Below are 24,002 nucleotides of genomic sequence, written 5' to 3' on the forward strand. Positions count from 1 at the left end.
ATATTTTATAATCCCATGATGCTTTTTTCAACCCCCTCCCCCTTTTCTTTTTTAGATTTGAAATGCCCCTGCAAAGTTTGTTATATGTCACACAAAATACTCATGATTTTGGATTATTAATATGATTTTAACAATCTCAATGTAATAATCCAAGGAATAGTCCAGTAATTTAAAGAGGAAGAAGTATATTTATATCCTGTTTTCAGTCCTTCTTCCTACTTTACCCTCCTCCTACCCTGGACACCATTTCAGGATATCAGTGACAGTAGGAATATGAATGATTTGTCAAATCGGGGTCCGGAATGTGGACTTGCTAAAATGTAAAAATCTTTGGCAATTTGCCATAAAAAGGATAAAAACAACAACCTACTAAGCTGCTATGATGCCACAGATGCCTCAAGGTCAGAATCTGCCCAGAATTTTGTCTTCAGTTTATATGCAGTTATATGCATGGCCATTTGATGCGCACCTGGAGCAATCCAATTAGAGGAAAGTGCAGAAAATGCTACAAAATTACAGTGCTGAGTAAATCCATCTGACCAGTGGAAGCCACGAATTGTAGAAGCCAGGGCTGATTCAGGATTCAGCTGATGAGCACAGTGGGCTACAGTCAAGCAGATCCTTCAGGTGTTTTTTAAAAGGCTGATGTAATCTGTCAATTTATCATTGTATCCTTCTGGTACAAAGACTACCCAGCCTACCCAAAGTCTGCTGATGAGCAGAAGACCCATTAGGGATGTAAAACAGTTGTCTGGTGCTACATTTGCTTAACAATGTTATGAATTCATTAAAAAGTTCAATCCCTGTTACCCCTCAAACTAGCAGAAAGGGTTAGATAGTCTCCAAAAAAATTAACAGCAGCTGACTGATTAACAACAGTTTGGGGTAATGAGGTACAATGAGACAGTAAACAAAATGTAGAGGATTTCCACAGCAGTACACACCAAGGTGGATACAGTCTTGTTCAGAGGTTACATTTTGGTGTTCCTTCCTACCTTGCATACTGGAAGAACATGCTGCATGCAATCCTCTAGATATATGCAGTCACCATTTTGTGTGAATAGGGCAAGGTATATATTTTCCAGCTTTGGTATGTGCAATCGGAAACCTCTGTTTGTTGCCAGCATGTGCTTAGGAATACCAAAGCTTTAAAAGACACAGGGCTTCCCTGTTTGCGCAAAATGACAGCCATAGATAATAAGAAGACTACAGGCACCTCTATCTTGAGGCCAGCCAGCTTTTCCAGTCGCCCGATTTCCCTCCTTGATCACAGAATCACAGAGTTGGACGGGGCCGTACAGACCTTGATAAAACTCTTGCCCTTGCATGGTTTTTGAACGTGGTGGTCCCGTGACCCCCAGCATACCCTTATTTGGTGGACAAAAGGAGCCTCTGTTTCCTTTTTCATCTGCAAAGGAAGCTGGTTGGATCCAACTCTCTAACTAGTAGTATTGTCATGGTGATGTTTCTTGAGTCGTCTACTTTATTAATCTATTTTAGAAAAATAATTTGCAGCCTGATCTGACACTTAACTGTTCATGTGCTATATTTCCAGAAGCCTCACCCACTTAGCTCTGATTCTGGCTGCATCCACACAACTGTGGATATTATGCTCTCATGGCACATTCTCCTCTTGGATGATCTTGTCCATACAGGAAATCCAGTTACAAATTATTACTATAATACACAACCGCACAATATCAAACGACATATGGATGCAGCCTTTATGAGAAAGATCTGCCCTCTCCAGTATGTCAGCAGCCGCCCTTGATTTACTCTTGGGTTCTGATTTCCAGATGAATTTGTGACTGCCAGTCTTGGAAGAAGAAAAACCCTCATTTTTGGTGCTCTGTGCTTTGTCAGGGGAGAGAAGAATTAAACACGTTATGCCACATCCTAAGGTCCATAAGAACAGTTTTGTCCTACTAGTATCATGTTGTGGTAGAAGATAAAAGGGGGAAAAATTTAAATCGCAAGCAGGACAAAGTTGCAGGGCTCTGCCCTACTTGCCTGGGGCAGGAGGTCACTTTAGCAGTTTCTATACATCCCTCTGCTTGCACCTCAAGATCTAAAGTAGGCCTATGACTGAGCTGTTCATATACTTTAAGAAGCTATTTTTTATGCTTAATATTTTTCAAAAGCACTTCATTTATCCAATGTTGTTTTTATGTCCTCTGAATTCTTGGCAAGGAGAAGGTTTGATTTTGCTCTCCTTCAGCACCTATTGACCTCAGCAGACATCAGAATTCCTGAGTTTGAAAAAATTGGTGTTCATTTTGAGCATCTGGTCACTTTTTTCCTGCTCCAAGTCCAAGGTCAAGACTCTGTGTAACAGGAAAATGATACACTGTGCGTAATTCGAAAACATGCCAGCAACGGTGACTCACTGCTCACCAGATGAAGCTCAAACTGTAGGGTTCTTATGTATCCTTATCACACTGGAAGCTATCGGTCTGCTGAAGAGCAGATGACAGTTGATAAGTAGGAAAGTGGTTTAAGTTTTATAGAGCTGTCCCTCGTGGCCAAAAGTGGCGGCAGCTGACATCACCCACCATCCTGTCTTCGCGGAAAGGATGGGAGGGACAGGACAGGTCGTTGGGAAGGGTTGAACTGGTTCCAGAGAGGGAGAGGTCGAAAGAGGGACCGGGAGCTGGGAGATCCCGACAGTCGCGAGGCCTCCACCGAGCAACCCACTGATGTGCTCAGCGGCAGCAGCTCACATCACCCACCTTCCTGCTTTCGCTGAGAGGACGGGAGGGAGAGGAGATGTCCTTTGGAAGGGTTGGAGTGGTTCAAGAGTGGGCAAGGTTCAAAGAGGGATGGTGAACTTGTCAGGGAGACAGGGACAGAGGGTTGCCACTTCCTGGCCACCTCGCGGAGCAGGACTGGAGAACACCCAAAGATTTGGGCTCCTTCATCTTTGAAAGCCACTGATCCTGTCAGCGGTGGAAGCAGCCATCACCTACCTTCCTGCCTTCACGGAAAAGATGGGATAGGGATGGGCAGGACAGGAGAGGTCATTGGGGAGGGTTGGAGTGGTTCCAGAGATGGTTGTTTTCATTGAGGGAGGGGGAGTTTGATGAGGACGAGGAGGACCCCAACAACCAACATGTCAGATTTCACAGACTGCTTCAGCATAGGTTCTCCTGCCCCTCCTGTGTCGCAGTGGAGGCTGTCGCCGGTGGCACCTGTCAGGGCTTCTCGCTGCTGCCCCTGGGCGGGGCACCAGCTGGGCCGGCCCTGACGTCAGAGGGGTGACAGGGATGCTGCAGGACCCTGCTCTGTGGAAGGAGGGGCGGTATACATCACCCAGACTCCCTCTCAGTCCACTCACTGGCCTGCTCAACCTGGCATGCTCACCCCCTGCATCCTCCATCATCTCCTCCCAGAACTCTCCTCCAAGCCTCCACTCTTGCACTGCTCTGCTCCCACTCCATGCCATCACTCCTTACTCACACCACCACCCCAGAGCTCTCCCCCAGCCAGCCTTTATAGGGCCTTCTCTCACTGCCCCGCCCTCCTTGCAGGTCCTGCCTGCCAGGCCACATCCCTCCCTGGCCTTCCAGCGTTGGCCTGGGCTGTCTCAAGCTGCTGCAGTTGGGGTAGCTGGCTGTTCTGCCTGGATCAGCAACAGCTGCGTCATGTAGGCTGGCTGCCAGGCCTCTCTGGCTGAGCTGATTACTGAAGGTAGGCCCAGCTGTGGCCCCTTGGCTGGCTGCCCAGCTCATCCCACAGAATGCCTTCAGCAGCTCCACCTGGAGGGGCTTGGTTCTGAGCATCTCCTGAGCCAGGTTGCTGTCTTCAGGCTGAGGTGGAGGCTAGGGCGTGGCTGCTGTGGCTGCTTCTCCTCTCTGCCAGGTAAGAGCTCTGTTTGGGCAGCTGCTGGGTCCCTATTCCCCCTGCTTTTGCCCTCTCCCTCTGCTCTGCTGAGCCCCCTATTGCCCCCCTGGAGGGTGGGTCTGCCTCTCTGCCTCCTCTAGCCCACTGAGGCCCTGGCCCTTTGCCCCTTTCCCCGGGTGTAGGTGGGTTCTGACCCTGGTTGCTGGCTGGGGCAGCAGGGCTGCTGTCTCCCAGTTGCCTCCCTCCCAGCAAGTCCGGGGGCTGAGGCCCAGACCCCGGACAGCACCCACCTTCCTGCCTTCATGGAAAGGACATGACTGGTCGTGGCAGTACCCGTTCCCCCCTCCCCAGAGCAGACAGCCGCTACCGTTGACAGGGGCCACCACATTGTACAATTTTATGTGCAACAGTATGTGATCTGTCCCTCATGGCCAAAAGTGGGTGCAGCAAACCTCACCCACCTTCCCGCCTTCACAGAAAGGATGGGATGGGGATGGGCAGGACAGGAGAGGTCTTTGGGGGGGATTGGAGTGGTTCCAGAGAGGGTCGTTTTCATAGAGGGAGGGAGAGCTTGACAGGGAGAGGAGGACGAGGAGGACCCCCACATCCAGTGTGTCGGATTGCGCAGACTGCTGTGGCATAGGCTCTCCCGCCCCTCCTGTGTCTCAGTGGAGGCTGTCGCTGGCAGCACACACCTTTCTGCCTTTGCGGAAAGGGAGGGAGGGACCCATTCACCCCACGCCCAGAGGGGTCATCAGCAGGAGCCCATACATAGGGCAAGGCAGGGGGTCAGCAGCAGCAGCAGCAGAGCTGTCCCTCGTGGCCAAAAGTGATGGCAGCTGACATCCCCACCTCCCTGCCTTCGTGGAAAGAACGGGGTGGGCAGGAAAGGAGATGTTGGGAGGGGCCGGAGGGTTCCAGAGAGGGAGAGGTCGAAAGAGGGAAAGTGCAGGACCTTGCCGGGCAGAGGAGCACAACGGGTTACTTGTCACACAGCCGCATCGCAGAGCTGGACCATGAAAGTCCAGAGATAGCGGCCGAAGTTTTGTATTCCCCCGTGCCCATAGGTGGAGACAGCTGACATCACCCACACTCCTGCTGTCGTGGACAGGATGGGATGGGCAGGGCAAGTTGTGGGGTGGGGTGGTATTGGCACCATACAGAGAGGGAGAGGTTGAGAGAGGGAAGGAGAAGGGTTTTCCCAACAGAAGACTGCAGTTCCACAGAATCTGCTCCAATCAGAGACAGTTTACCTGTCAAGGCAGTTCAGGCAGGCTGCTGACAGCATAACCTACCTTCCTAGCTTCATGGAAAGGATGGGACCCATTCCCCCCTACTCAGAATGGACAGCAACTGCTTCTGAGCTGCACCTTGTGGCCAAAACCAGCAGCACCAGGCAGCACCCACCTTCCTGCCTTCGCAAAAAGGGTGGGAGGGACCCATCCCCCCCCACACCCAGAGGGGTCAGCAGGAGCCCATAGATAGGGGCCCCTGTGCTGTGTTGTCCTACCACAATCAGCAGCAGCAGCAGAGCAGGGTAGTGACGGCAGCTGACATCACCCACTATCTGGCTTTCGTGGAAAGGATGGGGTGGGCAGGAGAGGAGAGGATGTTGGGAGGGGTTGGAGTAGTTGCAACCACAGACGGCAAAGGTGAAAGAGGGACCGTCTGGGGATTTGTCAGCTAGAGGACAGGATGGGCTGGACAGGTTGTGGGGAGGGGTCGTAGAGTTGCCATCAAGAGAGGTAGAGGTAGACAGAGGGGCTGTCGGGGAATTTGTCTGGGAGAAGAGGACCAGAGGTGCCAGCCTTGGAGGCAGCCCCAAGAACCGAGGAGTGCTGGAGCCTACTGTGCAGCACCTTGGCCGAGAGCCTCAGTAGACTTGGGGAAGCTCAGAGGGCTGATAGGTCCAGGTCCAAGGAGGGATGCCTTAGGAGGTTGAGGTTGACCTCCACGAAAGTCAACATGTCCACCAGGTCTGGGTGCAGACGTGCGTGGCGGGGACAGAGGAGGTCTCCCAGGTGGGAGAACATCCGCTTGCTCTGCACGCTGGTGGGAGGGCAGGACAGGATGTTGGTTGCTCACCCAATACTCCAAGGATTAGAGTGGGGGGGCTTGGTGGGCTCCACCAAGTACTCTGGCACCATAGCCCCCACCGAGTCCTCCACTGCGAGCGATGCGCCCAGTGTGCTGCGGCCCGACGATGCGCCCAGAGATCAAATGGGGCTGTTTGGGAGGGTCTCTCCTGGCATGGCTCTCTTCCCAACTCCCCCTGCCCCTCCTCCTCCTGCTGCTGCTCCTTCTCCGGCGCCCATCCCTCACCCCTGCACGGTTCCCTCAAGCCGGCCTTCTCTTTCTGGTAATGGAGCACCACTTTGCGGAGCTCCTTTTTCCAGCACAGCATCTGACCTGCCCGCATGGCGATGCTGCCCTTGATCCAGGGGTCACAGAGGGAGGCCATTTGGCACGGTGCCTTGTGGTGCAGAGGATGCAAGTGCTCGGCCATGCATGCCTGGATCCTCCTCACAAAGTCCCAGACCCTGGGGAGCAGCTCTTTCTCACTCTCGAGCTCCTTGGCCAGGAACTGGTCGAGCCCGTGGATCAGGGGGATGATCTGACCCAGGCTGGCCTCATAGGAGCACAGCTTGGTGGCCTCCTTAAAGGGTTTCAGCATCCAGGACATCTGGGCAAGGACTCTCCATTCCATGGAGCTGAGGCTCAGCTCCTCTCCCCTCCTCAGAACGTCCGTGGATGACAGGATGTCCTGCAGTGGGCCCCTCTGCTTCACCAGGTGACATATCTTGTTGTAGGTGGAGTTCCAATGGGTGGGCAGGTCTTGAAAGAGTTGGGGTCCCCCCTCCCCCTGCCTCTGGAACAGCTCACGGGATGAATTGATGCTGCGGGAGAAGTGGGAAGTGATGTGGCAGCAGCTCTCCAGCAGGTTGCACATCCACAAGGTTCCCTCGTCCCAGATGTCCCTTGGCTTGCTCCCCAGCCCGAGCACATCCCTCATCACCAGGTGCAGCTTGTGCACCATGCACACCAGGCCAGGGAGGGATGCCTCTTTCAGGGTTGCCAACATGTTGCTTCCGGCATCCGTCACCATGAAGCCACGGACAAACCCTTCCACCCCCGCTGTCCACTCCCTCAGAGCCGCCTTCACAGTGGTGGTGATGTTTTTCCCCGTATGGACCTCGTCCATCTCCCAGGCCTGGAGAAGAACCACCCTGTAGCCCGGTGTCAAACATGGCACCTTTTCCCGGGGAACAGTTCTTGGCCTGGGGCGGTGGAGGTCCTCTGGTTGCCACCCGTGGGCAGTGATGGCAAGGTACCCATGATGGCAGCCGCAAGGTACCCGTGATGGACGGTACGACCTTTGGCAGCTGACAGCTCCCTGAGCACCACATCTCGCATAGACTGGTAGAGGGCAGGCAGGACTTGATGCCCAACGGTGTGCCGTGACAGCATGGAAACCATGGGGCAAAGTGCTGAAGCAGCCTTTGGAAGCCCACACCCTCCATGTCGGATAGGGGCAATCCTTGCAGGGCAATCCTCTCCGCCACCACACAAACACCCGCCTCCTGAGCCCTTGACCTCACCCTTTCCAACGGTAATATCCCCGACCCCGATGGAACAACCTCCCCAAGGGCGGCCTGCCTGACCGTTCTGCTCCCACCGACAGCACCTTCAAGGCAAGGCTTCTTGCTTGGGATGGATTCCGGTGACCATCCCACTGATCCCTGCTCATTGGAATTGGTAGCCCTCTGTCTCCCCCCGCCGGATGCTTCACTGGCCAAGGACGGAGACCACAGGCTTGGGTGGTGCGTCTTCAGGTGCCTGGTCAGGACTGTCATTGACAGGTGCTTCGGGTCATTGCCCCTGCACACCAGCCCATCGCAGACACGGCACCACACCACATGGGGGTCATTTGGAAGGGCCCGGAAGTGCCTCCATGCAGCTGATTTGAACCATGGCCCACTAACTCTTCTGGGGGAGGTAGGACGAAGGGTTGTTGGCTGCGCTGCGGAGCAGGCAACAGAAGGCGGAGTGAGGGGTAGACTACAGGCAGGGACAGCACCAGCAGTTTGGGATGGGGACGGGATGGATGTTTCATCAAACCCAAACCATTCCTCCATGGATCCCTCGGCCTCCTCCTCCTCAAACAATTTAAAAGAGTTCCTCTTCCCCCGGCGGCAAGAGCTCTTTGGCCTCCTCCACAACCCCCACAGGTGATTTTTGGGGAGCGGGAGTCTCTGCTGCCACAGAGCCCTGCCCACAACTGCTTCCCATGGAGCAACCGGGACAATCTTTGCACTTCCCCCCACAACCACCCTTTGACCCCACTCAAAGCCTCATTGTGCCAGCAAACAAGAAGGAGGAAAGAAAAGGGGACAACACTGTGAGCCCCCTCAGCCGAGGTGCTCACTGAGCAGCCCTGGAACCAGAGGGAGGGGGTAGAGCCCTAGCCCAGCACTCCCAGAAGCCTGATCGGATCAGGCACTGATAGTAATCAGAGTGAGCCCTCAGCCGAGGTGCCCACTGAGCTTGGCCCCAGGGCCTGGCAGCAGCCCTGGAACCAGAGGGGATAGCTCCCTATCCCACCCACCACACAGAAAAAAGCCCAGCTCCAATGCACTCTCCCACTCTCTTCTTCCAAATGCTATTAAGAGCTCTGTCCCACTCGACTGCTTGCTGAAAGTGAAACCAGAACTGGGAGCGCAGTGCCCTTTTATAAGCTGAGAACTCATGGAGAAATGCAGGAGGCATGTGGCTGGCAGTCAGAACTGCCTAACAGTGTTTGCAGGGATGAGATTGGAGTTCCTATGGCCACAGAACAACCCCTCACCGCTGATGTCTGCTTCCATGTTATCAATTGTTACCACACTTGGAAGGAAGACCTGCCCATCAAGATACGTTGGCTTTGATTGGGGTGTCTGGAGTGACAGAGGGAGTGCAGACAGAGTTCAGGCACTCCCCCCTCCATTGCCGAGGCAATTGATTGAAGGCGCCTGAGTGTCTAGCTTCCCGAACGGCGGCCAAGCACAATGAACGAGGCTTGCGCTGACTGCCTGTTCAGCTGGAATGGCACATCCCAATAGCGAGCAGCCGAGCGGCCTGTTCGTGGGTTTTTTTCGTTCGTAATGCTGTTCGTGCCTGTGTCTAATTATGATTACTGTTCACTCCTGATCGCAAGGAGCCATGGTTGGAGAACATGCACTTAAAGTTCCAGGCAAAGCAGCTATGACCACCAGACCTGACAGTGAAGTCAAGTTAAAGTCTATGTTGTTCCTTACTTTGTCTAAAAAGAAAAATAGAGCAGTCTTAACCGAGTTGCACTTTTCTAAGCTCAGTGACTTCAATGGATTTTGAAGGATATAACTTTGCTTAGGACTGCACTGAAAATGACTTATTTGTTTATAATAGCACCCATATAATTTTAAGTTTTAATTTTACTTCACTGAAATCTTGTTTTTCTCCACAATGGAGCCTTAAAGTAGCATACATCTGTTTCCTCTCTTCCATTTTATCTTCACAACAACCCTGTGAGGTAGATTAGGCTGATGGTATATGACTGGCCGAAGGTCACCCTGGGAGCTTCTGTGACAGAGTGAGGCCTTAATCTGGAATCCTAGTCTGACATGTCATACTGGGTCTCACTGGAAGGCTATGCCTTTAGACGAATGGGGAGCAGGATCCAATCCTATGTTATTATATTTAAAAATAATGTGATATTTATTGGGTTTTTTATTCCTTGTGATGAACCTTGAGCATATCTTTTAAGGGAAAAGAGTCACAGAAATTATTCCTGTCTGGAGGGTTGCTGTCAAATAGCAGTAGATGAACCGTCTGAGGAGCCAGATAAAAAGGAAGATGGTGTTTCTGGACCTTAATAGCAGTGAAAATAAATTCATTCGGTTTAATTCTTTTTCTCATTCTGGTAGGGTGAGAAAATTCCAGCACCGAGCCATGACTGGGAAGATACAAACCTATTTTGGTGATTTGCCATTGGGATTGCTTTCCTCTGCTTCCCATTCATTCAGATGGTGAATTTGTGTGAAGATACAGGTTGTTTCCATCCTGTTTTGTCATAGGCTGGAATGTTTTTCTCCTAAAATGTTTATATATCTGAAGAAGACACAAAAGAAGAATTTGCCTGGGGTTTTGTTATCTGTTAGTAACTGCAATTTCCTATGCATGTTGTATTGTTTTTACGTTGGCAATACAAACTGGTATTTCTTATGGTCCTCTCTGTTTTGTTTTTTGTTTTGTTCTGTCTGCTTGCATTCAGGACTTGATCCTCCACCCTTACCTTATCAAAAACAGTTTGCTAAACCAGTTTTTGGGCTGCACCACTTCAAGTCTGCAGGACAGAGATTCAGATAATGGCATGTTTCCAGTTATGAAAAGTTCTGTGCTCATAGAAAACTAGAGTCCAGAGGGAAGAGCTTTTAACCTTTAACCATTTGTCTGACATGCTAGTTTTCTACAAGCAGGGTTTTTTGTGTGTGGAGGAATATTCATGTGTGCTCCCTTGCAGCCTACAGTGGTTCAGCCCAGAAACAGGTTTACTTCCTCATCTGCTGGTTACTTTGGATATGAGCATCATATTTCCACACGTTTAACTTTCAGGAGCAGCTAAACCAGAAAAGAAGTAATAATGAACACAGTTTGCTGTCCCACTTCCAAAATGCCTCATATTCCTCCTGTTGCGCTCATTCAGTTCTACTTTCCTTTCCACCCTACAAAAATAGTCTGAACTTATGGTTGGCTTGTATTTTGGGAATCAGCTCTTTCTCTTGGCTGTGAATGCCCTTGAAGATCACATTCCTAGGATATGATCCTAGAATTGTTTAGCATAACATTATATGTAAGAAACATTTGCAAATGCTTTAGAAAAAGAGTATTTTATTCTTAGATGTTTGCTCTTCAGCACTTGGACATAATGAAAGTGACAATAGTTGTACTTACCTGAGTATTTAGAATGCTGGTGTCAAAAAAATCTGGTCATTTCAGGTCAGGTTTTTAAAATAGTAGAATCTTCATCAGATAAATGAATCAGATTGGCCACTAATCATTTGAAGACTGGCTTAGGATAGTTCTTGTCAACAACAGAGAAAGTGTATCACTTGAGTGTACCACTTGAGTCTGTTGGTGCAAGAACTCTTGCATGGCAGAACAATGTCATATAATTGCTACCTGCAAAATGGTACATTCCAGGCATCCATATACCACTTTATCAATATTTCTGAGAACTTGGCTGTGTAGTTTGAAGATAATTAGGATTTTTTCCCAGCATGATTCTTAGATAACCTGTTGTTTATTTTATATTAAAGCCTATATGGATATATTAAGATGAGGCTAAAAGCAGCGAAAATCAGCCATACTAAAAAGCCTTTGATCAACATATGCTGCCGAATTAGATGGTGGAGTGGAGCGTAGCACTGTTAAATGTTAATTCATAAAACAAAACTCTGTCTGAGATTGTAACGATCCTTAGTACAGAGAGAGATTGTAACGATCCTTTCTCCTGCAACAGTAGAGTTCAGCTTGAATAAAAGCATTTAAGTTTTAGTCTCTAGCCTAATAAAGATTCCTGAAGAGCTTGAAAGCTTGCACATTTTTTGGTGGTAAATTTAATTTGCAATCCCTTCCCCTCACTACAAGATACGCAAGGTCTGGCTAAGGTTCAGTAGTGGTGGAGAGAGACAGTCTTCCTATATGCTTAGAGGTAGTCTGGTAATTTAAAAGGTTACAGTTCTATATTTAATAAAATATATCTTACATTATTGTATGTATGTTTGCTGGGGTGATATGCAGAGCGCACAGTCATGTCTAAAGAGTCATGTGGCTCTTTAGATTGATGGAATGTGGCTCTCTGAGCTGCAAAGTGAGTGCTACTGTGTCAGTTTGACTGTTTGTGATCATTTATTAGAAGATTCATCCACTGTCTAGCACCGAATCCACATTACTCCTTTTTTAACGCATTTTTCCCACCTTTTCCCTGCATTCCCGAGTGCCAGTCACATTACCTGATAAATCACACGCATCTCTTCCACATTCCTCTCGGATCTTTAGTCACTGTTTTCTTGTGGGAATTTCACGGTGGACGTGAACGCCTACAAGCGCAATGTACATGCCTTTTTTTTAAAAACTACCCCCATTCAAGTATTTCTGGCCGTTCCCTGCGTTCCCATTGGCCGATTCTATTACCAAGTGCTCCGTAGTCTGTTAATGCCTGTTTTTCATTTTTTCTTTCATTGTCTGGGAATTATAACTCAGATGTCTTTGAAATCATTTCTGGTTGAGTGTAAAACTTTTTTTGGCAATGTAGCCTAATACCGGCCTCGCGCAACTTCCTGGTTTTTTTCTATTTTTTATTTTTCTCTAGATCAATGTAATAGCGAAATTACAGCGTATATTCCTGCGCAATAAAGATCACATAGCAGCACAGCTATCAGGCTTCCCGGCTTTCCCCACGTATACTCAGTCCCCTATGACACTTCACATTAGCTCGAATATTGCCTGGGATGATGTTCTAACATTTGGCACGTCTTTTTAAAAAGATTAATTTATTCTTATCAAAGCATCACTTTTACGCAGTACTGATGAATAAAAAAAATATTTTTTTATTTATTTCTTGCAAGCTTCTTCCTATCGATATAGCAAAATTAAATATCCTAAATTATTGACGGTGCTTGAGTTGATTGGTGGTTGCAACAACAATGGGGTAACACACGTCTGGGAATATTGGATCTCCGTCAATGCCCCAACGAAGTAAGGCATTGGTTTCTATTTAGCATAATATCGTTATGCCAAAGATTCGATCAAAAAAAATTGTAGCTTAAATGAGCCTCCACCAGCTTGATGAACGTGCTCTTGGACATTCGGAAGCGGCGCATCCAGCGACGGTCATCCCAGTGCACCATCACAATGTTTTCCCACCAGTCCGTGCTGCATGGGTACACCCAGTGCTGCCTCGGCTCCTCCATCTCAGCAAGCAGGAACCACTGCAGAAACTGCTGGCACCGCCGTCTTCTTGAATGCACCCAGGCAACGGTGGTTCCAGAACTCTGGAAAAAAATCCTGGTGGCGGCCCGCCACCTTTGAACAGAGTACCGCTGGTAGGCCAGCAGCATCTGCGTCTGCCACTCCATTAAGATCCACATAACATGAGCAATGATAGCAATTATGGGATCCATGACCATCACACAAAGCACCGACACCAACCAAACTGACCATCCACTAACACCCACAAAGAGTTTTTTCCTAAACCCTTCCCTTTTTATCAATTTTTTAAAATCCCCCGCCCGAAAACGAGCACCAATTGCTTTCCAAGTGTTCATGTGATATATCGCTTTGATGATGTTTCCCTATATGGTAAAATTGAAATAACAGAAAAGTGCGTTAAAAAAAAATGGGCGGGAAAATGAGGTCCTGCCCACAAAAGCGGTTTTTCCAGTGGCTGTGTGACCGGAGGAATGCGCGAGAAAGACGCATTGGAAGCATGAATGTGAACGGAGAGGAGAAATTTGTGGATTGGAGACAAACGGAAGATTTCTGTTAAAAATGCGGGTAATAGGTGAATGTGGATTCGACCCTGAAGAATTCAGGGAAGAAGTCATGAAGAAATGATGTAGGTTTTCTTCTGATTCTCACTTACAATCATGAATCGGCCAGCAGAGTCACCAGCACAGGTACCAGGCCCTGCAACAGACCCAGATGCCCGCTCTGCCCCTATATCTACCCAGGGAATACAATTACGGGACCCAATGGCATCAACTACACTGTCTCTGGCTCTTACAGCTGCTCATCCTCCAATCTGATATATGCCCTCATGTGCCAACAATGTCCTTCTGCTCTGTACATTGGACAAACCAGCCAACCTCTACGCAAAAGAATAAATGGACACAAATCTGACATTAGAAATGGAAACGTCCAAAAACCAGTGGGAGAACACTTCAATCTACCAGGACATTCCACCAAAGACTTAAAGGTCGCTGTGGTTCAACAGAAACCTTTCAAAAACAAAATCCAACGGGAGGCTGCTGAATTAGAATTCATATGCAAATTTGACTCTGTCAAGCTGGGACTGAATAGAGACTATGAATGGTTATCACATTATCACAGGTAACAGATTCCCTTTTCAGAGGCGTGGTCTGGGGGAGCCCAGTGATGCCTGGTGTGGGCTTTTGGGGACCACAGTTCTCTTTGTCAGATGCAGCTGGCAGGGAGAGCTGTGGTTATCGAAGGCTTATACTACATAGGAATTGGATACCTTCACTGCTACAAATGAATACGGCAAACTGACTGCACACCAAAAGGAGATGTTTACATTTCCAAGCAAAGGAATGTTTTGACTGCCTCCACGCTAATTGCATTCTGTCTATTGTCGAAGGCTTTCACGGCCGGAGAACGATGGTTGTTGTGGGTTTTCCGGGCTGTATTGCCGTGGTCTTGGCATTGTAGTTCCTGACGTTTCGCCAGCAGCTGTGGCTGGCATCTTCAGAGGTGTAGCACCAAAAGATCACTGAGAGATCTCTGTCTTTTGGTGCTACACCTCTGAAGATGCCAGCCACAGCTGCTGGCGAAACGTCAGGAACTACAATGCCAAGACCACGGCAATACAGCCCGGAAAACCCACAACAACCATGCATTCTGTCTCCTTGTGATATATGTCCCTTTCTTTCTCCCCTCTCATCCCTCCTCTTCTGTATTTGACCAGTTCGGATCATGCATCTGAAGAAGAGAACTTGATTCTCGAAAGCTTATGCTACAATAAAATTGGTTAGTCTTAAAGGTGCTACTGGACTCTTTTTGATTTTACTCAAGGACACGTTCTCAAGTGGCTGTGAAAATGAAAGTAGTCATCACAGCCGGCACCTATAAGATAAGCAGCTCCCAGTTAAACAGGCCCCAATAGGCCACTTCACATACTCTCAGAGGATCAGCTCACATTACAGAGCACATAGAATACTCATGGCAGATATGTATCTCCCACATTTCGTTCAGATTTAGCAGTGCAACTGTCAAGGAGCATTAACAATGTATGGAGTGTGCCATTCTTCTGAGCCAAGAGAGAAGAGGTGACTGATGGACACAGAAGACTTCATTGACAAGAATGTTTAAACTGGCAAGCTTGGGGAACAAGATAGCTTTTTGTCATATGAGAGGATTTTGGAAGGCAAGCAGTGGCATGTAGGAAAGAAGCTTAGCTTATGAGGAGCTGGAAGCTGCAAGGAAGGCTAGCAATGAGCTTTTGGTAGACAAGATATGATTGGGTGACAGACTGGGGTGATGGTGAGAAGCTCTCAAAATTTTTACTACTAATGACTTCCTTCCTCCATCAAAACTACTGATTTTTAGATGAAAATTATTAATATGGAATGCTTCTCGGAATCTGGCGGGTGGAGATTCTAGTTCTCCAGCCTAATTTGATTCTCCAGTGCTACATGAAACTAAATACAAAAGTGAAGTAATTTCATTACTTTTTATTATGATGCATCTGATCTTTATTCTACTGATTCAGCAAATACAATGTTCTAAAGTATGAGGTAGGGCCTACGTTTCTAGCATCAGTAGACAAAGACAAAGAAGAGAGTGTTTTGTGAAACTGTGATCTTCATTAGCTAAAGATAGGGACTGTCATGGACCTTGGCCAGAATCCCAGCTTGCTGTCTGTGGTTGTGCGTTTCGCACTTCTGCTTACATTGTTTGTTTCCATTTCTATTCCTCTTTTTAAAGAGAGAACCCATGTATATGCAGTTAATATTTCCTTCTGCTCAAAACTTGTTGCATTTCTCTCATAGAAGGTTTACTTGAAATGTGATCCCTATTTTTCCAAGATTCATCTCTCAATGCAAGTGAAAAGGAATATACAGAATTGTAAATTATAGGGGAGGGACTGTGGTTCAATGGTAGAGTATCTGCTTTGTGTGCAAAGGGTTCCAGGTTCAATCCCAGACATCTTCATTTAAAAGGATCAAGTAGTAAGTGATTTGGAAAACCTTTACCTGAGATCCTGGAAAGCTACTGCCAGTTAAAATAGACACATTACTGACCTTGATAGACAAATGATCTGACAATATAACATGGACTAATATGTGACACTAATCTGTGATTTTTGACTTGTCCTGCAGACCAGGATTAAACTACAGGCAATAAAGTACAGGTGGAAATCTTGACTGGGCGGGGCAGTGAATTTAACAGCAAACTGGGGTTTGTACCAACCCAGTAAATAACTAATTAAGTTGCTGTATGTGAAGGAAGGAAGAATTGTTACACCACCAGAACCCAAGATTCCTTCCAGGCATGCTGTATAGCACAAAACCTTTGATATGATAACCAAAGTAGAGATTTTGTAACAGTGTGATGAATGTTAAGTTTGCAGTTGTTTCAATAGTTTGGGTACTATTATTGCTCACTTCACAGGAACAATGAAGAATTCTAGCAATGGATTTGGCTGGAGTGGCAAACAAAGTTATTTTAAAAATATGGCTTCTAAAGTGCTAGAGAATGGTAAATATAGGATTTGTATCCTACAAAGAGAATAGGATTATGTGTGTTTTTAAAAATGCTGTTTTATGGTATAAAGGGAAGAGCAAGCTGCTAATGATTTTTTTAAAGTCCATTAATTAGTAACAGAATCATGGACTTCTTCAAGAATGGTGAGAGACCAATATGCCAATATCTGTTAGTCCATGCAAGATAATAGAACATTAGTATATATAAATGGGTTGGGGGGGTGTTTACAAATAAAGTCACAAGAAAAATACAAAGTGAACATAATTTGATAATATATTATTGAATTTTAAATCCCTCAAGGGACTATTGCATTAATTAATTAAAGAAAATGTATATCCCACCTTTCTTTTATTAAAATAACACAAGAATAATAACAAATAAAGCATCAAAACAATAAAAGTAAGGAACAAAAACATGTCAGCAAAAGCCAAAAACAGTTAATAAAACTGATAAAACTCACTAGATAAAAGAGCAGATAGTAAGATGAGAGGCTAGAAAAATCAGCATGTCAATCAGGGTCAATAAAAATTTCAGCCAAGCAGATGAAATTAGGAATATATTTTGGTATACATTATCATTATCTCAACAAGAATGCTGGATCAGATGGATTTTTGCTGCGATCTAACAAATCCTGGCAACCTTTCCCATCCTTTTAAAGTAAAAGGGGTAAACTGATATAGTTTCAAGATGCACTATTCAATATATGGAGAAAGCAGCAGCATGCTGTTCTGCAGGCTGAAAAGGAAACCTCAGATCTCTCCTAGATATAGCCTGTTTCAGTTCATATGCTTTTGGCTCTCCAGCCTTATGTACCAGAAGACTGTGCCTTCTGTCCCTTTGTTCCGTGAATTGGCCATTTTGTGTGAATAGGGCAATGCACATATTTTCCAGCTTTAATACTCAGATTGAGAACTCAGGCTTTATGTAAGTACATATTCGTGTGCAATGAAGCTGTAGCACTGCACATATTGGGAGCGGTGTGAATAGCGTGCTCTCCTGTTATGCAAGGTAGGAGCACCAAGGACATATAAACTGAAAAGGGCTTATTTCCTCTTGTTTTAAAGGGCAAGAAGCAGAAGCAGAAGTGTAGCTCTCTTTCCAACGCACACAGAATTTGCAAGCCTGCAGTGTTCTGCCCTTAACTGGAAATGCTGGAAAGGCTGCAGTGTTCTGCCCTTAACTGGAGCTAGAAAGTCTACATTTTTCAGTTTCACAATGTTTTGATTTTGGCATTAATTGCTAAATGTGGTTCTTAAATGCTCTTTTTAAATCTGTGATGCTCATCTGATACATTTATAAAATAACTGGGGCAAGAGATTCTGTTATGCTACTCCACCATAATTTTGAGACTGAGGGGGAAAAACATTGCTATGGCTAAGAGGAAGGCTGCTACTACTAGTTAGAGTTTGCCTGGGAACAATTCTTATTTGCTCAAAACAAGTAACAAATTGTACTCCACACAGTGATCTAAACGTATGGCTGAAAAGGGAAAAACACTTATCTGTGGGACTTTGCATTAGTGCAGCAAAGCAACGCAAATAAGGTTGCTAACAGAGTTTTGAAATTCCTAGAGATTTGTGGGTGGAGCGGGGGAGGATGGAGTTTGGAGAAGGGAGGCATTTCAGTAGGGCATAACACCATAGAGTTCACCCCACAAATAGGGTTGTCAGGTCCCTATACCCTCCCAGTGGGAGGGGGGCCTGGAACTCACCTTATGCCAGTCTCATGTTTTCCTTCTTGAGTGGGCTCCAGCACCTGCATGATGATGTCTCTTCCAGAAGTGATGATGTTGTGCTACCCACAGAAGCACTCCCATGCTCTATGCAAGGCCAATTTGGCCCACTTGGGGCCAAAATTGGCTGCCAAACGAAGCATAAGAGCACTTCGTTAGCAGCCATAAGTGCAAAGTACTTACCACAGATTTGTAGCCCATGGAGTTGTTGCATTGACATGGTAATTATGAATGCATAGCTGCTTTGCATGGGTAGTAGTCTACTGGATGTCTGGAAAGCAGATTTTTCTCTCTATGACTCCTCACTCATACTTATTCCTGTTTCAGTGTTGGTCTCCAGGGAATGGTCTCCAGCAATATTTGATGCATGTATTTTGTGGGGTATTTTCAGGCATCTGAGGGTGTTCCAGTGCAGTATTTCAACAACTTGGATGAGCTGATAGAGTTTTACAAAAAAGATAATATGGGTCTGGTCCGGAGCCTCAAATACCCAGTCCAACGGGAAGAGGACGAGGTGACGGATGACCCAGATGAGTATGTAGGTAAGGAATCCAAAACATGTTCTACTCTTAACCATCATTTTATTTGAAGCATTTGTTTCCTGCACTCTCAACCAAAGTTCACAAGGTGGCTTACAAAAGAAAAAACAATATAAAACAATAAATAGTAAGCACTGGCAGAATGAAATCAGTGATAACATATCAATAACATTGATGATTAAAAGCCTTAGCATAAAAGTAATGAAAAACATTAATGAAATAGGCCTAAGGTTGCTGGAAAGAACAGGCTAAAATGGTCAGTATCTGGGTGATAAAAGCCACCATTTCATTCGAAGAAGAAGATGTTCAGCCTTTTTTTAAAAAAAATCACAAGCTCTTTAAAGAGCAAGCAGATGCCATACCATTGAAGAAATGGCTGAAACCATCATTGTTGGAGGCCTTGACAAAAAGGGGAGATTTGATTATCATGTGAGTCACATCTTAAACAATAATGGCGTTATCTGGCATCTGTCTTATAGTTGCAGACTTATATATTATTCCACTTTTGATCTTGCATTGCATTCATACCAAAAATGCAGGACGGAAAATCTAAACCAGAATCTCATTAAAAAAAAAAAAGCATCTTCCTGACTAATGCTAGAGTTCAGCAGCAGAGTATGTGATGCAATAACTGGTTGTCTTAAATTCCAGGAATAAGCTCCTAAACATTTAGTGATGTCCTCTTCTTCTTCTTCTTGTTTGCTCACTGATATTTCTTACTTCAGATGTAAATGTTCTTTAATGCTTTTTAGCTGTAGACATTGGGTGGGGAGAGTTTGAAGGGTAATACAACACTGCTTCATTCGTCTTTAAGGTTATCACTTATTTAACAGGCCCAAAGCCTGAGAGGGCAAGGAGCAAGGAGTGAAAAGCGTACACCTTACAATGCCCAAGGGTCCTTGGAGTCCCTGGGAGGTTTGCTTGGTCTGTAAATCCACTACTATGATATGGACTAGTTAAGTAATTTCAGAAATAAATAAGACATAGTTCTTTCATGACTAATGAGACTGGCCGTTTTCACATGTCTTTAAATAGCTCAATACTCACGGAAGTCTGCTGGCTTCCTTGCACAATTTTTGATGCTATCTGTTTACAAATCGGAGGCAGGCAGCCATGAAAGCGCCATCATCACGGATGGTAAGACCTAATACACCGGGGTGCCTCCACAAACAAACAAGCTGAACCAACCTTCATCACGGATGGTGTCAAAAATCACACAAGGAAGCCGGCAGCCTTCCATAAGTATCACGCTATTTTAAAGATGTGTGAAAACAGCCATTGTATGCAGCATGGGATGGGATCATGTGTGTGAAGAAAGGTGGTGATGCTCAACACCCACGTTATAAGTGTGTAGTTATAAGTGTGTACTGTGTACTCCAACAGTGATGCTTGGGGCTTGTTTTTTAAGCTGGCCACCTTGAAGTCTTTGATCATTTGCTAGTTCTCCTTTTAAAAAAAACTTACTGGGGAGACTGTCATTCATTTGCACCTTTGAACAATATGGCTGAATCAGTACATCTAAACTTCCATAATCAGAGCTTCCACATTTGGCAATTTAATTTTAGTAAAAACACTGGTAACACCAATTCTATCCTGCCATTTTGTTTTCATTCAGTTTCTCAAGCAATGTAGAGTCAATCTAAACATTATATGGGAAGTCCGTCCATAACAGTGGATTTTGGTTTGTTTTTATAGGGAGTTATGGGGGACAAGTAGGTTTGCCAGCTCCTGGTTGTGAAATTCCTAGAGATTTTGAGGGTTACGCCTGGGGACGGTAGGGTATAAAGACAGGAGGGACCTCAGTGGGGTATAATGCCATAGGATCCGTCCTCCAGAAAAAACATTTTCTCCAGGGGAACTGAACTCTGTAGTTTAGAGATCTGTTGTAATACTGGGAGATCTCCAGCCACTGCCTGGAGTTTGGCAACCTTAGCAGCAGGGAGTCTTGGGTTGCTTCCACATGTCCTTAATGAGACAGCCTGCTAGCAGAACTTTGGCGGGTTATCTCACTCATTACATACGTCATCATTTTCCATGCGCAAGTGGGTCGCGATGATCCCAGTTTTTAAGCGTTTTTTGTGAAACTTGTTTTGTTCTATTTTCATTTTTGATGCCACTTTTTTCGCACGATTATCTACTGTTCCAATGCATCTGGAGGCTTTTTTTTTGCGCTTTTGAAATGTCCTCCCACAAATCTCCAACCCTTCCTCTTGCCATTACCCCTCCCACACAAGCGTCTGGCTCACATGAGCGATCGTATAAACCCCCCCCCCTTTTTAACCTTTTTAAACTATCGTTGCGCTGTTACAGTGCAGTGCTTGCTACATTGGATCACTCAGCAATCAGTCTAGGAACAACATTGGGAATGGAATGCCATGTCTGATTTTATTTCAAACTAGCATTAAAGCCTGTTGTTTTGGAAAATACAACAGCCCCTAGCAGCGCTTCCCTCCACCCCCACACCTCTCCCCACAGCATCAGTCAAGGTGGGGATCAGGGAAGAGAGCAAGGGCTCCCTCTTCCTCTGAGCCCTCGGCCACCGCTTGGCTTGTACGCAGCCCTCTCAAGGCCCCACAGAGGTGGTGCGAGCACCACCCCAGCTGCTGTGGGACATTAAAAGGTTCTTGTCACCACGCTGAGCCTTCCCGCAGCCCATGCTGAGCTCTTCCAGGCCTCTGGAGGCCCCAAGGAGGCAGCAGAGAGGCAAACCGTTTTGCCCCTCACTCACTTCTTATCCCTGCATAATGTGCCTCCCCAGGGATAAGGAGTGAGTGCTAGGGAACATGGTTTGCCTTTTATATAGTAGGATATGAAATCATGCAATTGTGCTACTCTACTGTTCGCATATTAAATACTTTTGCATTTAAAACTTTGAGTGGGAAATTAACGGTAGAGAATGGAGTTCTGCGCATGCCCAGTTTCTACAGAAGCTGAAAGACAGGACAACGATATAGCGCAATCCCGCATGCACTCCAAAAAAAAAAAAGGAAAGTTGGGCGGGAATGCACCAACATCATTTGTGATGAGGTGCAGAAAGAACGTGCTTTCTGTTTTGGGACCTCCCCCCCCCCCGCTACAAACACACACAAGATATGCATGAGGACGCTGAGTGTGGAAGGTGAGTTCCAAAAACGGGCTGGGAAGACTCGACTTTGGGACAGAGAAAGCCGGGGGGGAAAAGAACATGTGGAAGCGACCTTGGCTTGGGAATGGAGCCTCAGGGCAATGGGTGCTTACCCTTTCTTCTACACCGTTTCCCCCATCAAATTGTACCCGTTAATGAAAATTCCACTGCTATTAGCCACAGCTGGGTAAAAAGATATACATAATAATCTGCATTAAGGAGGTCTGGAAAGGTAGCACAGGAATCTAAATAAATAAATAAATAAATAAATAAATAAAAGCTCTGTATTTTAAGACTCTTTAAAACATTAAAAAGGTCAGATGATCTCATTGCAAATCAATGTGTAGTTTCACTGTAGGATATCAGCTTTATAGTGCTTATATTTCAGAAGCATCAAGAAGGGAAGATGGTACTGTGGTGGTTATATATATTTTTACTTTGGTCAAAAAGTATACATCCCTCTTCACCTACAAGCATGCTCAAACCCTTCTAAAAGCCACAGTCACTTACCTGGGCTGTTACATTCATGACCCTGGATATCCCTTCCAACTCTATGATTCTATTTCCCCCTCCCCTTTATTTTGCGGTAGATTTTGTTTCTGCAAGACCTGTATTACCTCCACGCAGTATTTCAGTAGCACCTTTGACAAATGAGGCAAAAGAAGATTCCTCTCCAAATGGAAAAGTGGAAGTGAGCAAGCCATCCCTTTCTGAGACATTACTCCAGCGGTTACAGCACCAGGACACCAGCAGGTGAGCTCCAGCAACTCATTAAATCATCCAGGAAAGAGTAAAATAAAAATAATGGAAATATGCAAGGTCTCTTTCTGAAGGACACCCTCTCAAGGAGATTTTTTTTAACAGTACAGTGAAATTTATTTGAGGGCATATTAGGCTGCATAGGAACATAGATATTTTGAATGGTGATCTTATCTGCATATGGAGCCCTGTAAGAATCAGTTCTGTTCTCTGTGCTTTTTAACTTCTACATGAAGCGACTTGGAGAGAGGCTCCAAAGACCTGGGGCACAGTGTCATCAGAATGCTGATGATGACACACACCTCTCAAAATAGCAAAATAGCAGTGTTATGGGTGGGGAATAACACTGGTCTGGGGATGTGTGCATGTGCCATCAAGGGGCAATCTACTCATGGCAACCCCAGCAAGGGCAAGTGAGAAGCTGAGGTGGTGCCAGTGCCTTCCTCTGCAGAATCTTTCTCAGTGGTTGCCTATCCAAGTACCGGCCCTGCTTAGCTTCTGAGATCTGATGAGATTGGGCTATACCATGCTGCCGTCCCTCCCAATCTGGGAACAGGTGGTGTTATATTGTGAGAAGCTGTGAATTTGGTAATATTCCCTTATTGTATTGTATAGTTACTTTAACATGATCCTTTAAAGGAAGAAGCATTTACTTTAGTTTCACTTTTCAGTTAGTTATGTTGGATGCTGGCCGGGGCTGGTTATGGCTTACCAGGGCCCAGTCCAGGACTTGCTTTTGTATATTCCAATATAGTTTTGAACAGTTTTAATACTGGGTGCTGGGTAATTATTACAGGTGTTTAACCTGTTCTGGATGAATATTCTGCCTGAAAACTTGGGGATGTTTCTAAGATTCATACGCACATTGTCTGCACATTGTTGCTCTTAATAAAAAGTATTACATTTGGGGGAAGGGATTTTGCTTCAAACTAATGCTACTTGAACCTCCTCCCACTGGTCAGGTGAGCAGTGGCATGGGCGGCGACTGGTAGCTGAGGGCAAGAGGTCCCCCACCCCCAGTGGGGAACTGGTAACCCCACTGCAACCTCTGATTACTTTTGAGAGAGGTGAAGGAATTGTATGTTGTCCCTTGTTCCTGGTCTCAGGTTATAGAGGGGGTTTAATAGAAACAGAGGTAGTCACACTAATGCTATCCCTTTGATGTGTAGATTGCTACTCTCAGGGAACTTCCTTTCACCTTCTTCTCCCTTGCTTGCGCACACACACACTCTCTCTCCATCTTCCCACCATGGAGGAAGCAGGGTTTGTTCCCTGTATCCTAACTTAGATAGATTAGACTAGATTCTATCTGTCCCCTTTCCTATCCTGAGTGGAATTCCTAAATAAAAGGACTCTTATATTCTTTACTAACGTAAGTAGACTTTGTATGAGTTTATTGCTTCATCAGCACACACGCACACACTTAGCTGTGCTTACTAAATTGCCCTGCTTTACTTAACCTGTTTCGCTTACAACTTTTACATTG

General features: G+C 46.1%; 1 protein-coding gene across 2 annotated transcripts in view; it reads left to right on the forward strand.

Moving 5' to 3' along the window:
• The window catches only part of INPP5D (inositol polyphosphate-5-phosphatase D), a 112,295-nt gene that overhangs the window by 20,822 nt on the left and 67,471 nt on the right, over positions 1-24,002 (forward strand). For both annotated transcript variants that reach the window (XM_054983732.1, XM_054983734.1), the window contains exons 3-4: positions 18,486-18,636; positions 22,348-22,510. In XM_054983732.1, the coding sequence (XP_054839707.1) occupies positions 18,486-18,636; positions 22,348-22,510 (314 nt within the window). The remainder of the gene's footprint in view (positions 1-18,485; positions 18,637-22,347; positions 22,511-24,002) is intronic.

This window comes from Eublepharis macularius, chromosome 6 (genome assembly GCF_028583425.1).
Source record: "Eublepharis macularius isolate TG4126 chromosome 6, MPM_Emac_v1.0, whole genome shotgun sequence".
Classification (NCBI taxonomy): Eukaryota; Metazoa; Chordata; class Lepidosauria; order Squamata; family Eublepharidae; genus Eublepharis; species Eublepharis macularius.